This window comes from Cladophialophora immunda (assembly GCF_000835495.1).
Source record: "Cladophialophora immunda strain CBS 83496 unplaced genomic scaffold supercont1.3, whole genome shotgun sequence".
NCBI classification, from domain to species: domain Eukaryota; kingdom Fungi; phylum Ascomycota; class Eurotiomycetes; order Chaetothyriales; family Herpotrichiellaceae; genus Cladophialophora; species Cladophialophora immunda.
The window spans coordinates 1,548,758-1,563,543 of NW_015622543.1; the positions used below are offsets into that span (position 1 = coordinate 1,548,758).

At 53.7% G+C, this 14,786-nt stretch overlaps 5 protein-coding genes across 5 annotated transcripts; all 5 read left to right on the forward strand.

Annotated features, from left to right (window-relative positions):
• Positions 1 to 616: 616 nt before the first annotated feature.
• Positions 617 to 2,560, forward strand: PV07_05066 (uncharacterized protein). Its single transcript, XM_016391938.1, has one exon. The coding sequence runs from the start codon at positions 1,454 to 1,456 to the stop codon at positions 2,018 to 2,020; it is 567 nt and encodes a 188-aa protein (XP_016249457.1). The 5' UTR covers positions 617 to 1,453; the 3' UTR covers positions 2,021 to 2,560.
• A 17-nt stretch (positions 2,561 to 2,577) lies between these two features.
• PV07_05067 (uncharacterized protein) lies at positions 2,578 to 5,956 on the forward strand. Its single transcript, XM_016391939.1, has one exon. The coding sequence runs from the start codon at positions 2,977 to 2,979 to the stop codon at positions 5,584 to 5,586; it is 2,610 nt and encodes an 869-aa protein (XP_016249458.1). The 5' UTR covers positions 2,578 to 2,976; the 3' UTR covers positions 5,587 to 5,956.
• Positions 5,957 to 6,474: 518 nt separating this feature from the next.
• Positions 6,475 to 8,335, forward strand: PV07_05068 (uncharacterized protein). The gene is made up of 2 exons (XM_016391940.1): positions 6,475 to 7,839; positions 7,902 to 8,335. The coding sequence occupies exons 1-2, from the start codon at positions 6,682 to 6,684 to the stop codon at positions 8,127 to 8,129; spliced, it is 1,386 nt and encodes a 461-aa protein (XP_016249459.1). The 5' UTR covers positions 6,475 to 6,681; the 3' UTR covers positions 8,130 to 8,335.
• A 133-nt stretch (positions 8,336 to 8,468) lies between these two features.
• On the forward strand, positions 8,469 to 10,479 carry PV07_05069 (uncharacterized protein). The gene has a single exon (XM_016391941.1). The coding sequence runs from the start codon at positions 8,692 to 8,694 to the stop codon at positions 10,261 to 10,263; it is 1,572 nt and encodes a 523-aa protein (XP_016249460.1). The 5' UTR covers positions 8,469 to 8,691; the 3' UTR covers positions 10,264 to 10,479.
• Positions 10,480 to 11,172: 693 nt separating this feature from the next.
• On the forward strand, positions 11,173 to 14,398 carry PV07_05070 (uncharacterized protein). Its single transcript, XM_016391942.1, has 2 exons — positions 11,173 to 11,766; positions 11,830 to 14,398. Exons 1-2 carry the CDS (start codon positions 11,557 to 11,559, stop codon positions 13,879 to 13,881), a joined length of 2,262 nt encoding a protein of 753 aa, XP_016249461.1. The 5' UTR covers positions 11,173 to 11,556; the 3' UTR covers positions 13,882 to 14,398.
• The last annotated feature ends 388 nt before the right edge of the window (positions 14,399 to 14,786 follow it).

Here is a 14,786-nt window from a genome sequence, read left to right on the forward strand (position 1 = left end):
CCTATGCCGAAACACCATATCTCCGCCCGTGGCGGCAGATCGTGGGCTGCCAGGGACCATGACCACCTGGGCATCATGTTAAGATTGTTCATCGATCTGCTTCGGCCACAACCTTCAGCTCGTCCGGCGGTCGGATGGCGAGCCCGTCGTCAAGGTTTGGAGTCTTTGTTTTGTCAGACAACATTGGCTTGGTATGCTGCTGGGGGGGAAAGACGTCGGAAAGCGTCTCGCCATCTCGTCACGAAGAATCTGGCTTTGGGCAGAGACTGCCGTGATAACCGCACAGGGCAGGGCGAGACAGACAGCATGCCCATACAATTGGCTGAAGGGGCCATTAGCCTTGTGCCGGCGTGGCTAGTATAACGCCCGATTGACGATTGTTGCATCATAAGCCATGCATAAAAGAGGCATAGATGGCTTGTGCTGGGGGCATAAGCTCTCACTCCTTGCCTGACAGGGTTACCGTCGCCTTTGTGGTGTGCTGCTTAGTCTTTTCCATGCAACCCAGCGACTGAGGGGCCCGGCCGAGCCTGGATATTTGCACTTGGTAGATTAAAACCCCGCCCAATCGCCGGGTGACGGTGGCATGCTCCCTTCCTTCAAGCACAAGCCTGCTGTCGTCCTCTTCGTATACAAGAACTCGCTCTGCCCAACGCTGCGGTGTTAAAGCTCGCTGTTAAGGCCACCGTCATCATACCCCGAACAACCCAGGTCATCCCATGGCCGGTCCTTCTTGTCTCAGTATGGCAGCTCCCGCCTGGCACATAATACTTGCTACACATGCAAGACTCCTTCCTCAATGGGGAAAATGCAATTGTCCTCCGACACGGACGCGCAAATATCTGTTTATATAATCGGCGGATGATGTGTTGAAACCACCCGCCCCATCCACCCCACATTGCCGCAAATCCCGGGTCCTTTGCACAGGGTGTGAAAATGCAAAGGTACAAAAAATAATAACAATAATATGTTCCAAGTCCATTCGACTGGCCAGGGGGCGTAGGTGTCGACGACATCTTGATTTGGACCAGGGACGCGGTAAGGGATGCTTTTGGCCAGAGATTCATATGATCAGAGACAAAACGAGATTCGCGGTTTGGAAAGCGTCGCGGCAGGGCAAAATTGCTGTGTGTTGTCCTACATACCCACCCGCTTTCGTCTTCCCCTGTGCCTGATGGTTTTTTTTTTTTGGCTGAACGCACGGTAGCAGTCTTACGGTCCCAATAGACCAATGGATCTCTCTTCTAGAACACAGACCTGCTGCAGAAGTTATCGATGCACCTGATATAACTGACGACGGCACTGTGGTGGTCTCCAAGAGTCATGTCGTCATGACCCACGTTCTTCATCCACGTCAAGAGAACCCCAAACTGACCATTTTGTATGAAGACATCTCTCAGTCAACGCATGTAACGTACCTAGTAGATTCTCTTTCGCATCGAGGAGAGCCATCATGGCAGAGACGACGCAAGAGCTCCATACCAAATACGAGCCTCATCCAGATCCCCAGCAACTGACGGGCCACGACCGCCATGCTGTAGATTACGAGCCTCACCCGGAGCACTCGTTGAAGATATCACCGGAGCACGAGACTATTGTCAAGTCCATCACAAACCTCTATTCGGGCAGCTGCAGCGAGAAGGACATGTCGGTGTACGCAGAGAAGGCGATCTACGATGACCCGCTCTCTTATTGCGACACCCGATACAAGATTGCCGGCCAGTGGTATGGCCTGCCCAAGATCTTCACCAAGTTGGCGACCAAGAAGGTTGAAGTGGTCAAGGACACGCCGACGGACATTGTCTTCAAACTAAGACAGGAGTACACTCTTAGGGTGGCCAACACTCCCAAGGAAGTCGACTCTCTCGTCTCACTGTCACTCGACGAGGCCGGAAAAGTGCGGTATCACAAGGACATGTGGAACTCCCAGGACTACAGCCATTCGGGCATTGGCAAGCTGATCAAGACCTTGAATGGTGATCATCTTCCAAAGATCACTCAGCCACCGGATTCATTGTAGGCGCCTTCACACCAGGCAGTCCTCCGGGGTTGGCAGCATGGTACCACCGGGCTCATTTCTGGGGTATAGATGCCTTTGCAGAGGGAGCGACCGAAGGAAGAAAGATATGCAATAGGATGAGTAAGGGTGAGCGAGCAAAGGTTCTGGCGAGAGATGGACTGCGCCAATCGGAGCGCAGGCGGGTGTGTTTTGGGGGCAACTGGAAACGGTTGGAGGAAAGGTACGGAGGGAGAAATCCCATGTGCTGGAACGAGAGAACTCGAGGGCGTTTTCGACAAAATGGCGGTGTGAAAGATGGTTGAGGCCTGAGCCGGAGCCCGTTGTCGGTGTTGATATTGATGTGTTGTAGCAGCCCTTCTGAGGCACCATGGGGATCCAGTCCATATTATCTCCAGGAGTGATAGCGATCACCGAAAACGAACAAAGTGTAACAGCGATAGAAAAGGGCCAAAGGGAAAACAAGCAATGGCAAGCAAGGCACGAAATGCCGTTGACCAACTGCGCGCAGTTTAGCCTCCAGGCTTGCGCTGGCGGGGTTCCGGCACTGTGGATGGCGCCCTCGAGTTCCTCCACTTCAAACGCCCCGAGAAAGATTCTGTTCCCTGCTGCTCAACTTGGCGTCATGCCTCCTCCTCAGCATATCATTCCCCTTGTGCTCCCTGCCATTTCACCACGCAGATCCTCATCCTGAAGGTGCCAGCTCTCTCATCCTTCTTCCGCTTCTTCTTCTGCAAAATGTGGTTTTCAATGCTCAACCAACGAACAACATCTCCTCCCCACGCCCTCGCTGTCATGCCGCTCCGCACTCCCGCTCCCTTGCTCCTGCCCTAATAACGAATGGAATGACCTGCCCTGACATGCGACCTTGAGTACCCGCCAGAACAGAGTCCTCAAGAAAGAAGGCGACAGTCTCGATTTGGGCCTCTATCCCCTTATCATCACCGGACTCCAAAGCCATGGGTCTGGCAGCAGAATGGGCCTGGAATTTCTGGGAGTTTTGCAAGAGAAATATCATCCCCGATGTCTTCATCAAGAGGAGGTTGAACTTTATCACCATACACTATTTGTATATGATGGGAATGACTATCCTGGGCTCGGTCATCATCTTCGGCATTGGTGACATCCCATACATCGACTCCTTGTTCTTTGCCTCCGGAGCTTGCACCCAGAGCGGCTTGAACACCATCGATGTGGACAACATCAAAACCGGCCAACAATTCATGCTCTTCTTCCTGGCAATGCTCTGCAATCCCATCGTCGTCAACTCGGCCGTCGTCTTTGTCCGCCTGTATTGGTTCGAAAAGCGTTTCGAGGCCGTCGTCAAGACCACAAATGCTCTACGACGAACAAAGTCGAGGCAGCGTACCATGACCATTGGAAAGGATGAGCCCGAGCCAGGTCTGCCGGGTGTCGCAGGGAGAGCAATTCGGATACTGCGAAACACCGGGCGCAGCCAAGGTCATGCAGATGCAGAGAAGCTCGACAACGGCAATGGAAAGGCAGTGGATTCGTCTGACACGTCTCAGGAGGACCAGCAGGAGTCCAAGGGCCACATCCCTGATCACCGTCCACCAATTCAGACATCTCGGTCCGTCGATGATGTGCGTGTGCCCCCGCAGATGGACCCAGAACAGCACATCCGCTTTCTCGAGAATCAACGAAATCCCAGCGACACGACTGCTCTGCGAATCCCCAGCCCTCGCGAGTTCGAACTGGGCGGCAGACCTCAAAACGTTAGTGCCAGCTTTGACGAGAACCCACTGCGCCCAATCACGAGCGAGCCCGACCTCTCCAATGTTAACGAGGGACGAGGCGATGTGGCCGCTGCAGATGACACTGTTGCTCCTACGCATATCACCATTGACGAACCTCAGTTCTTGCGAGACCGCCAGGACCGAACTGCTACCTTTCCCCGACTCAATACCAGACAATCCACACAACCCTCACATACCTACGATGCCCCTGAACCGGGATCCTACCTTCGTCGGAGGGGTTCAAACACCTTCCGATCGCTGCATCGCGTCAACACGCCGCGCACACAGGAGCTGGCCCCGTACCTGAGTTGGCAACCGACCATCGGGAGGAACTCATTTTTCCTTGGTCTGACCGAGGAACAGCGAGAAGAGCTGGGCGGGATAGAGTATCGGGCTCTCAAGGCCTTGGCCCTGATCCTCGTCCTGTACTTCTTCTGTTTCCACATTCTCGGTATCATCTGTCTGATCCCGTGGATCCTGCACACGAGCTATGGAAAATACGTGACAGATCAGTCGCAGGGAAGAGTCTGGTGGGGTCTCTTCACGAGTGCTTCTGCCTTCAACGACCTCGGTTTCACTCTGACCAACAATTCTATGCTCTCATTCCAGCGAGCAGTGTTCCCTCTGCTGTTGATGACCTTTCTTATCATCATTGGCAACACGGGATTTCCGTGCATGTTGAGGCTCATTATCTGGGCCACGTCCAAGTGTGTCCGGGAAGGCAGTCCCCTGTGGGAGGAGCTCCGATTTCTTCTGGACCATCCTCGTCGCTGCTTCACCCTCCTGTTTCCAAGAGAAGCTACCTGGTGGCTGTTTGCCATTCTAGTTATTCTCAACGGACTGGATCTAATCTTTTTCATCATTCTCGATCTTAATGATACCACCGTCACCTCCTTGCCAGGGGGCATACGTTTTCTTGACGGTCTCTTTCAGGCCGCCTCGACTCGAACCGCGGGATTTTCCGTGGTGAACCTCGCCGAACTCCACCCTGCCATTCAGGTCAGTTATCTGATCATGATGTACATATCCGTCTTTCCGATTGCCATTTCCATGCGAAGAACCAACGTGTACGAAGAGAAGAGTCTGGGCATCTACGGAACTCTAGCCGAGGAAGAAGAAGACGAGGGCGAGCCAAGCTATGTTGGCGCGCATTTACGAAGACAACTTTCCTTCGACTTGTGGTATATTTTCTTGGGCATGTTCATCATTGCCATTGTCGAGGGTGGACGACTGCAGAATATCAACGAGTCCGCATTTACTCTTTTCTCTGTCCTCTTCGAAATTGTGTCGGCATACGGCACTGTGGGACTTTCCTTGGGCTACCCGACTATCAACGCTTCCTTTTCCGCCGAGTTCCACGTCCTATCAAAGTTGGTGATAATCGCCATGCAGATCCGTGGAAGACATCGTGGACTTCCCTACGAGCTTGACCGCGCTATCCTTCTCCCCTCCGAGAGCCTGCAAGAGAAAGAAGCCAAGGAGGCCGAAAGAGTCATGTCTCGGGTGCAACGTCGGAGATCGTCCATAGGAGGGCATTCAATAATGTCGGCTGTCGACGGGAATATAGAAGGCCGCCAATTCCGGCCTGAAACGGGGCTCTCTTCGGGACTGCGAGATATCGATGAGAACTTGGAGTTTCCACGTCCTCGCGCCAATACGAATCGATCACACCACAGAACAAGCTCATCGGAACATCCACTGCACAGTGACCGACACAGCGAACCGCACAGCGCACGCCGCGGCCTGGGTGTTGGAATGTTCAAGCTGGCGTCTGGCGTGGAGGCCATCAAGGAGGAAAGGTTCCGAGAGTAGAGCATGAAGAGCATCTGAGCCGGAGAGCCTAATAGCCGGACAGCCGGACAACAAAAATTGTATTCATATTGACACGACGATTCCGACAATATCGATGCATTTGAGCAACGGCGAAGAATGGAGTACTGATTGATATGAGCCTTACAAGTGCGGGCTATATTGCATTGACATACAGCGACATGCTAACAACGTATGGTTGAATGCAGATTTAGCGTGCATGTCTATTTCAAAAGTGCCACAGAAGTGAACCACCGTTTAGAGATTCTTATATGCATGGACTCAAGAAGAGACTGCTATGTGCGTCGCGTTCATCCCTTCATCGACCTTTAGGGGGGTGAAGTCACGACCAACTCGGGACACGCGAATGGGCTAGCTGGCCTGGGGAACTCGAAGCCAGCTCGCCAGGGCTTTTGGGAGAATCCTCCGCCGGAAAAGGATCGTCAGGGTCAGCACCTGCAAGATTGTGCCAAGCCACGCCAAGACAAAGGACGTGTATTGTCCCGCCGCTCCAAGGCCAATTTTCCGGGCGGAGGCGCCTTGGGGTCAGGCCCCATTGGCTGCCGGTTCCTTTGCCAAGGAGACGACGTCTCACAGAGAGCCCCCTTTGAGGTTGGCATTGCTGTCTGGAACAACAGCAGATGGGCGGGCTGTCCTCCTTTGAGTTGAAGATGTGGCTGTGTGACGCTTTGTTGTTTCTACAGACCTTGGCTCGCCCCAATTTGTTGCACTCCCGTCCTCACACACCTCTTTCCTTTTCGTTGGTGTTATTGAAGACTTCATTCTCATTGTTCTTTTCTCTACTCCTGTTCTGCGTGCATAAACGGCCATCTCCCTCCAGGCTATTTCTTCCCTGAGCATACGACGGGGCGACTGAGATATCCCGAATCCCCCCCCCCCCCCCCCCGCCTGGACTGGGCACTACCCTCGTTAAACTTCCCCTTTTGTCGCTCTCTTTACTCAAAACCCCTTTACCGTCCCTCTGCTTCTGCTTCTGAGGTTTCCTTCGCAGAGTTGGATGGAGGCTGTGAGCTACAATTGTGCAATCCTCATTGATCAGCTCCATCCCGTGTCCGGATATTCGACTCACAATACACCATGAAGTCGCGAATACGTCCCTTTCTAGTACCGCTGGCCGGCTTACTTTCCTTAACCAATGCACTCACTCTCGACACAAGCAGCTTCGATTCCATCAAATCTGTGACCTCTACTTTAGCATACGATATGATGACCTACTATTCAGGCAATCAGTCCGGACAAGTGCCAGGCCTGCTACCAGGTCCGTGTGACTCCACGGCTTGTTATTACTGGTGGGAAGCAGGCGCGATGTTTGGGTCTCTGATCCACTACTGGCAGTATACTGGGGACGACAGCTATAATTCTGTCGTGACGCAAGCTTTACAGTTTCAGGTTGGACCCGAAGAGAACTTCAACCCTCCGAACCAGAGCAAGAACATGGGCGTGGACGATCAAGCCTTCTGGGCATTTACGGCCATGGACGCTGCCGAGGCGAATTTGCCGGATGTCGGGGGCGATGCTCCTTCCTGGCTGGCTCTGGCCCAGGCCGTATTCAACTTTCAATCAACCCTCTGGGATGCCGCCACATGCAATGGGGGAATGCGTTGGCAAGTTTACTCATTTAACGCGGGTTACAATTTGAAGAATACCATCTCCAACGGCGGCAACTTTCAACTGGCAGCGCGTCTCGCTCTATACACCGGGAACCAGACCTATGCGGACTGGGCCATCCAGATGTGGGATTGGATGGAAGCGAGCCCGCTGTTTCAATTTCAGGATAATGTCCTTTATATCTGGGACAACACGGATGCGACCAACAACTGCACGGACGTGGCTCACCATGCCTGGACCTACAACTACGGCACAATGCTGATGGGCGCTGCTGCTATGTACAATTACACCAAGGGGGCCGAGCCGTGGGGAACGCGTGTCGACCAGATCTTGCAAGGGGCGTTCAATCTATTTTTTCCCGCGGAATACGGCGGCAACATCATGACCGAGTTCCAATGTGAACCAAGCATGGTGTGTAACAACGACCAAAGCAGTTTCAAGGCTTACCTGTCTCGGTGGATGGCCGTTACGGCCTTGCTTGTGCCCAGCACATATGACATAATTATGCCAAAACTGCAAGCTAGTGCTGCCGGCGCAGCGCAACAATGTACTGGAGGGGATAATGGTCGAATGTGTGGGCGGCGGTGGTATTCCAGCTTTGATGGCTCATCGGGCGTGGGGCAACAGGTATGTCCTTCTGTGAAAGGGAGGTCAATAACATTGCGCTCAACTTGCTGACTTGGAATCAGATGCAAGCACTTGCTGTCATCGGAGCATCAACTATACATCCAGCCATTGCGCCCAAAACGGCGGGCACTGGAGGCACATCGGAGAGTGACCCCAATGCTGGGAATGATGCCGACGCCGATCCGGTCCAGTACTCACCCATCACAGTGGGAGATAAAGCTGGTGCTGGGATCCTGACGGTGTTTGTTATCGGCATCATTGTTGGAGGTACCATTTGGATCATCATGTAGAACATGTACAGGAATAAGAGGGCATCATTGGAGTCCATTCTGGTTCTACGTCCAAGCATATCATAGGAGTCTATAGCGGGCCTTTGTGCATTGAATTTGATCATGCGTCCCAAGAAAGGATTGACGCACAGCGTACCGAGTAGCTAGTTCTATTGGCTCCGTCGTAGCCTGACCTGCTTCTCAAGGGTCGAGGCTGGCTGGCGAGGTTAACAATCAGGCTGCGGATTCCCCTGGCTGGGTCCGTCGTGCACGTGTGGGGAAACCCACCTCGCTGCTCCAGACGAATTAATTACCGACTCACCGTTTTCGGCCAGTCAACAATCTTCCGTCTTTCGTCCTCCTAAACACTCCTTACTTCTGCGCATGGTGAATGACTACAATGACGTGGGACGGCTGTCTTGATTACGACTGATCTGCTTTGGAAAGTCATACTTTTGATTTACGGGATGGCGATATAGATCTTTTTTGCCTACGACCTTCGCCTCTTTGTCTGTTACAATATTCTCAACTCATCAAATTGCCACGCACGACTCGCTTTGAATGATCAACCTGGCCAACGGTAATGGAGAACGTGTCCAGTGCAGTGTCAGCTCAACATCTACCTTCGAGCGACCCATTAGAACCGGCCGACCATGACTCGAACAGCCCCCGGAATCCGACTCCAGCGCCATCGACGAACGCCACTGTTGCCCCAAGGAGGCACACAAAGGGACTGTCCCTGAACTTCCCTGTTCTGGTGCCTACCAGTGCGTCGTACTCTCAGTCCCCGACAATTGGGTCCGGAGTACAGAGCCCGATCGAATCAGCCAAATCGTCCCCTCGTATCCGCGCTGCCCCCTTCAGAGCGCCCGACTCCGCGACCGAACCGCAGGATCAAGCCAAGACAAGAGGGAGCGCAGAGTACCTGACACTGCTGGCGGCACAGGAGAGAAAAGTCCTTGAGTTGAGGGAAGAACTACAGCGGGCAGAAGCGGACCTGCTGGTGCTGAAGAAGCAATGGGCGGCATACGAAGCGAACAAGAAGAGGGACGAAGTGAGGCAAGTGAAGAAGCTGCAGCCAGTGGCATTGGGCGAGGTCGTTGGCGGTGAAGGTGTCGTTGCAGAGGACGACCTGGATGAAGAACGAAGGCGGAAACGGGCACTCGTCGAGAGAAGCTATACGACTGGACCTTTCTCGGCGAGTAACGCAGTATCCAACGGCTTGGTTAGGAAGGGGTCAAAGCGAGTTTTTGAAGGGGGCCGACATACCAGAACCTTGAGTCTGCTCAGTCCGACTTCTACAAAAGGCGCACTAAAACAGGCAGACGAACCACCACGCACGCGGGAAGACGCCGTGAACATCGATGGCGAAGAGATCAACAGACCTTCGCTCTCGAGGATGCCCACCCTCGACGGATTGATTTCAGGCGATGCCCTCCCCCTTGGCTTCGGGAAAACCTACAAAGACCTGGCGGCACATCGGAGATCTCTACCACCAGTCGCTGCAGATTTACTGGTGAAGCAGGGCAAACAGGTTTATGACGGAGTAAGGGAGGGTCTATGGACCTTCTTCGAGGATATCCGTCAGGCTACAGTTGGGGAAGAGGGCATCAACGGGACCGCTGCTCAGCAGCGCCCAGCGAGGCCGAGTCAGAAAAAGGCCTCAAGAAAGTCCTCCGACAAGCAAAGCAAACGCAGCTCGAAGGACAACGCTGAGAACCCCAATTCACGTCCCATGGAGCCCTCCTTCTGGAATGAATTCGGGCTCGATACTCCTCACAAGGGCTCAACTCGAAAGGAGACGGAGAAGCCCAACGGACATGTCCAGCAGAAGAGCAGTACCGACTCTTCGAACACCCCCAGTCTGTTACCAGATCTGAACGACAATGACGACGCCGAGGACGGCTGGGATGCCTGGGACTCTCCTGTGAGCACCCGAGGACCCCTAATCGCAGAGACGGAGGACATCAGACAAAGGCCAGAAGATGGAGAAGCTGGCCTTCCTTGGCCGGAGCTTGAGAGGATTACTCCAAGCAAGCTCACCCGGACCGTGAGCGATCTGATGAAGGAGTGGGATTCGAGTCAGGACGATCCCACGAAAACAAACGGGCTGGGTAATGGGCAGACGCACATACTCGACAGTCCGCATATGTGAAATGGAGCATACGAGATCGACATACGAGGAACACAGCGTTAGATTTATTTCCCGACTATCGGATCGTGTATTTTGTCTATTGACGCTATCGATGCCACGTGATTGACAGAACTGCGTGACTTTACATCATCGGAGCTTTATTGGTGATGTACGGAGTATTTCCCTTGTCAACAACGTGTGGGTTCTGCAAGTATTCCACAGTTTCGACGAGGTCAGACGACTTACAGATCGTTTTTGAATTTTTCCGCTCGACAGCAACGACCTATATCTCGCTGTGGTTATTGCGGAACAGCGCAAATTAATACCTCACATCCCTATGCTTGGGCGAATCTGCACAAGACGCCCGCGTCAATATGTAGCACATCGCCCTAGCAACACAACACGATCCGATAATTCTAGAAGGGCCAGCTGACCCTGTCCCATCCCTCTTACGGCCCGCTGGGACCCGAGGGCTTGGATCCATTTCAGTCCCTTCAAGCCGGGATTGTGATTGTTTCGGGACCAGCCCGGCATGGACGACCCTGTTACGAAGGACCTGGAGCGACTGAGAGTCTGGCGCAGCTCGACCTGAACAAGAACCGTGGCTACACCAGTCCCAGTCCAGACTGATAACGAGCAGAAAGGACCCCCCGTACTCGTTAGAAATTATGATGGAGCCGGATCAAGTAACGGGCCCCTGCATTAGCGTCGAACCTTCGGTGCATTAGTGGCTCTTGCACCCTCGCACCTTTCCCCATCCTGCGCCGCGTTGCCATGGCAGCGCAACAGTCAACATCAAGCCTCTGCCGCCATCCAAATTTCTGCGGGCAACGTTTCTTGCCCTCTGCACCGCCCGCTACCGTGTATCCTGTAGCCCGTAGGTATCTATTCCCCATGGCCGACCTTTCGGGATATCCTAGTCGTGAGGCTTGATTCGGAACGATATCCACGAGAGAGCCCCTTTTTTATGACCCCCGTCGTACAAGATACCTATATCCGCAGCGCCTCGGGCCCTGCAAGACCACCACTACCTCGCTTTTACCATTACCCTCACCTTCATCCTTTGTAACACTACCTCTTCCCCCCCTTGCTCTTGCATTTACTCTCCGGCGCAAGTTTGTTGCATTGTGGCATTTCTCAACTGGACGACATTATCAAATTTGTGCGCAGTTCCGACCCCGTCCATGACTCCCATGCGCGGCCAATGAACAGCACCGGGCGACCAGAAGTCCATTCGTGAGTGAAAGAGAAGATCATCCCACCACCGCAGTACCGAGGAGCAAAAACCAGCGCCAGCCGAACGGCACGCCCGCAATGGCCATGGCCATGATTTCCCCTTTCTCGGAAGCGCCTCACCAAGCAGCAGCGCAGCCGCAGAGCTACTTCGAGATCCAAGATGATTCCGCGCACGGCGATACACTTGCGGACAAATACCAGATGCTGGAAGAACTGGGTAGTGGCTCGTTCGGCGTCGTCTACAAAGCCATAGAGAAAGCCACGGGTGAAATCGTGGCTATCAAACATGTATGGAAAGACACATTCGGGCTGGCGGCAACGGGTTTCAGCTAATGATTTTCGAAATAACAGGTGGACCTCGAATCTTCCGAAGAAGACCTTTCCGACATCTTGTCCGAACTTTCGGTCCTCTCATCATGCTCGAGCCCGCACGTCACAAAGTACCGCCTGGCGTTCCTCCGTCGACAGACTCTGTGGATCGTCATGGAATACCTGGGCGGCGGATCATGCGCGGATCTCTTGAAGCCACCTCCCCATCGCTTATCCGAAAGCCACATCGCCATCATCTGTCGAGAGCTGCTCCTCGGCCTGGCATACTTGCACGGCGAGGGAAAATTGCACCGAGATATCAAGGCCGCAAATATCCTGCTCGGCATGGACGGTCGGGTGAAGCTGGCCGACTTCGGCGTCGCCGCGCAGTTGGTCGGGCTGAAGAGCATGCGGAACACTTTTGTCGGAACTCCTTTTTGGATGGCACCGGAGGTCATTCAGCAGGAAGGCCACGACGCCAAAGCCGACGTCTGGAGTTTGGGGATCACGGCCATGGAGCTGGCAAACGGCGAGCCTCCGCACGCCAACGTCCACCCCATGAAAGTCCTATTCTTGATCCCGAAACAGTCGGCGCCGAGGCTGGAAGGACCCGGGTGGTCCAAAGACTTCAAAGACTTTGTTGCTTGCTGTCTCACCAAAGATGTCGACAAGAGGAAAAGTGCAAGGGAGTTGCTCAGCCATCGCTTCATCCGGTCGGCTGGAAAGATCGAGGGGCTCCAGGAGCTGATCGTCCGGAAGCAAGACTGGGAAGCCAGCAAGGGAGGAGACAGAAACCTGAAGTATTACGCTGAAACGTTGAAAAACCTGTCGCAGGGCCGGAATGACGATGATTGGGTGTTTGAGACCGTCAAGGCCGTGCCGACCATGAGTTTCAAAGACTTCCACACCCAGCGGAAGAGGAAGGTGGAGAGAACGCCAGTCGACGTCCTGGGCGATGGCTTGGAGCAGAGCGCCGCACAGATGATGGAGGATTTGACCCTCGACCGGCGTACAGAGCCTGAACAGAGTCCGACCAAGCTGACGATGCGGAAGATCTCAGAGTCAACACAGCAACAGTACCACAAAGACCGAAGGGACTCTACTGATTCGTTATCGGGCAAGAGAACAAACAGAAAGCGACTATCTAGCGCCCAAGTCCGGCAGCCCCTGGGGGTGAACATGTCGTTTGGCAACAGCCCGAGCACCGTCCGACAGTTCAGACGGGTATCGCCCAACGCGAACACCAGCCCCAACACGGAAAATGAGGACCCGAATTCTAGCGTCATTCGAACTCCGTCCAAAGCCAAACCTGGCCTGGCTTCTCTGGTGGACATTGAAACTTCGCTGCTGTCCAAGCCGGACAAGGCGTCGAGGTTCTCGTCGACCGCCACGACCATCGCCATGGAGACCAAGGAGGCGAATCTAGGCCGCAAGCTCTATTCCAGCGCAATTGGCATCTCGTGTCAAGACGTGCTCAATGACACCGCCGACGAAGTCAAACGTGAAGCCGTTGCGCGGCTGGCCGAGGCATTCTCAGATTTGGAGAGCGTGGATCCAGACGGCATGTATCACATCATGCAGTCGATCATTTCAAAGATGAAGCAGGACGAGACGTTGAAAAGTATGCTACCACAGCAACCTTTAGCGGTCTCGCCGGAGAAGGAAATGCTGCAGTCGCCTCAGAAGCTAAGTGACCCTTCCCAAATATCGCAGCTGGCGACGGCATCACCGCAACAACCCATTGGCGCCAACGAAAGCAGACAAGTTACCCCCAGCACACCCACGGGGAAAGGCGCTGTGGGTGCCAAATTGGTGCTGGCGCAAAACAATCCACACCTCAAGAGTCATCGACGGAGGCAGAGTGCACAAGCAGCCATTGTCAAATCCCGAGACACAAGTCAGGTCTTTGCCAGTCCGTTAAGAAACACCAGTGTTGAGGAGAAGAGGAGAGCGAGTCTGTTAGAAGCTGATAATCAGACGGAAAGTGAGATGATGAGTGGCTTAGCAGGTGGGTTGGAACACACGAGACAGCTAGCCGACGCGTTATTCGAGAGATGGTGCGAGGGGTTGAGGGTCAGATGGCCAGCTGTTTAGCAGGAGGGAACGAAGACACCAAAAGTGTTCATGGAGTCCTGGACACTCATATTATTGGGACCAAAGGGCATAAGAGGAGGGTGATGGCCGCATTCCTTTTTCCATTTGGATGTTGGTCCGAAAGCTCCCACCAGCAGATGCATGTGAAAAAGTCTACGACGGAATGGTTTGGGATTCCCAATTTGCATAGCGACATGGAGTCGGCGCCTGGATTCGGTCGGAAAGGGGTGTCTTTTGTTTGACTTGCTTGCTCCTTTTCATTCTCACATGTCATCCTGAGGCACAACGGCGCGCGACGTTATAGCATCACCACCATCATCACCCCGACCATCACCGAAAGATCAACAACCGCCTTTGCATTGAAAGGGACAAGAAAAAGAGAAGACAAAAGTTACGATCTGATTTGTTGTTTGCACCAACTTTTTTCACGGCCGATACATACGAATTCTGAGGCGGGGGAAGAACAACGGAGTCTCTCTGGATGGATGTGGTTGACTAGAGCCTCAGAAGGGGGGGGGGGGTTGTCTTCGATAAGTCTTCTCTCATCGTGGAGAGGACTGGAGCGCTCGAATTCATAGAGAGGACCGAGCTCTGAGGACCGAGGACCGAGCCAGGGCTGCGGTTGGGAGCTGTGTAATTCAACCAGCCGAGTCAGGGCGGGAGGTGCTTCTCTGCTCGTATGGATGTATCAAAGGACGAGAATGTGTAAGAGAGGAGGGGAAAAGTGCGTGAAGGAAAGCGCGGCATCAAGGAAGCGGAAGGGACAAGTCCATGATCGACTTATGTAGAATACACCAGAAGAGACAGGGCTGGCGACAAGAGGCGAGCAGATAGATGGTGATCACACCTTCTGCATCTGCATCTGTATCTTCGTCTACTTCTGGCCCCCATGCATCTCTTCTGGA

Excerpts from the sequence above, each read along its gene's own strand:
- PV07_05066 (XM_016391938.1), top strand. The coding sequence starts at position 1,454 with ATGGCAGAGACGACGCAAGAGCTCCATACCAAATACGAGCCTCATCCA.
- PV07_05067 (XM_016391939.1), top strand. The coding sequence starts at position 2,977 with ATGGGTCTGGCAGCAGAATGGGCCTGGAATTTCTGGGAGTTTTGCAAG.
- PV07_05068 (XM_016391940.1), top strand. The coding sequence starts at position 6,682 with ATGAAGTCGCGAATACGTCCCTTTCTAGTACCGCTGGCCGGCTTACTT. Across the intron at positions 7,840-7,901 it reads CATCGGGCGTGGGGCAACAG|ATGCAAGCACTTGCTGTCAT; the intron begins GTATGTCCTTCT and ends ACTTGGAATCAG.
- PV07_05069 (XM_016391941.1), top strand. The coding sequence starts at position 8,692 with ATGGAGAACGTGTCCAGTGCAGTGTCAGCTCAACATCTACCTTCGAGC.
- PV07_05070 (XM_016391942.1), top strand. The coding sequence starts at position 11,557 with ATGGCCATGGCCATGATTTCCCCTTTCTCGGAAGCGCCTCACCAAGCA. Across the intron at positions 11,767-11,829 it reads AAATCGTGGCTATCAAACAT|GTGGACCTCGAATCTTCCGA; the intron begins GTATGGAAAGAC and ends TCGAAATAACAG.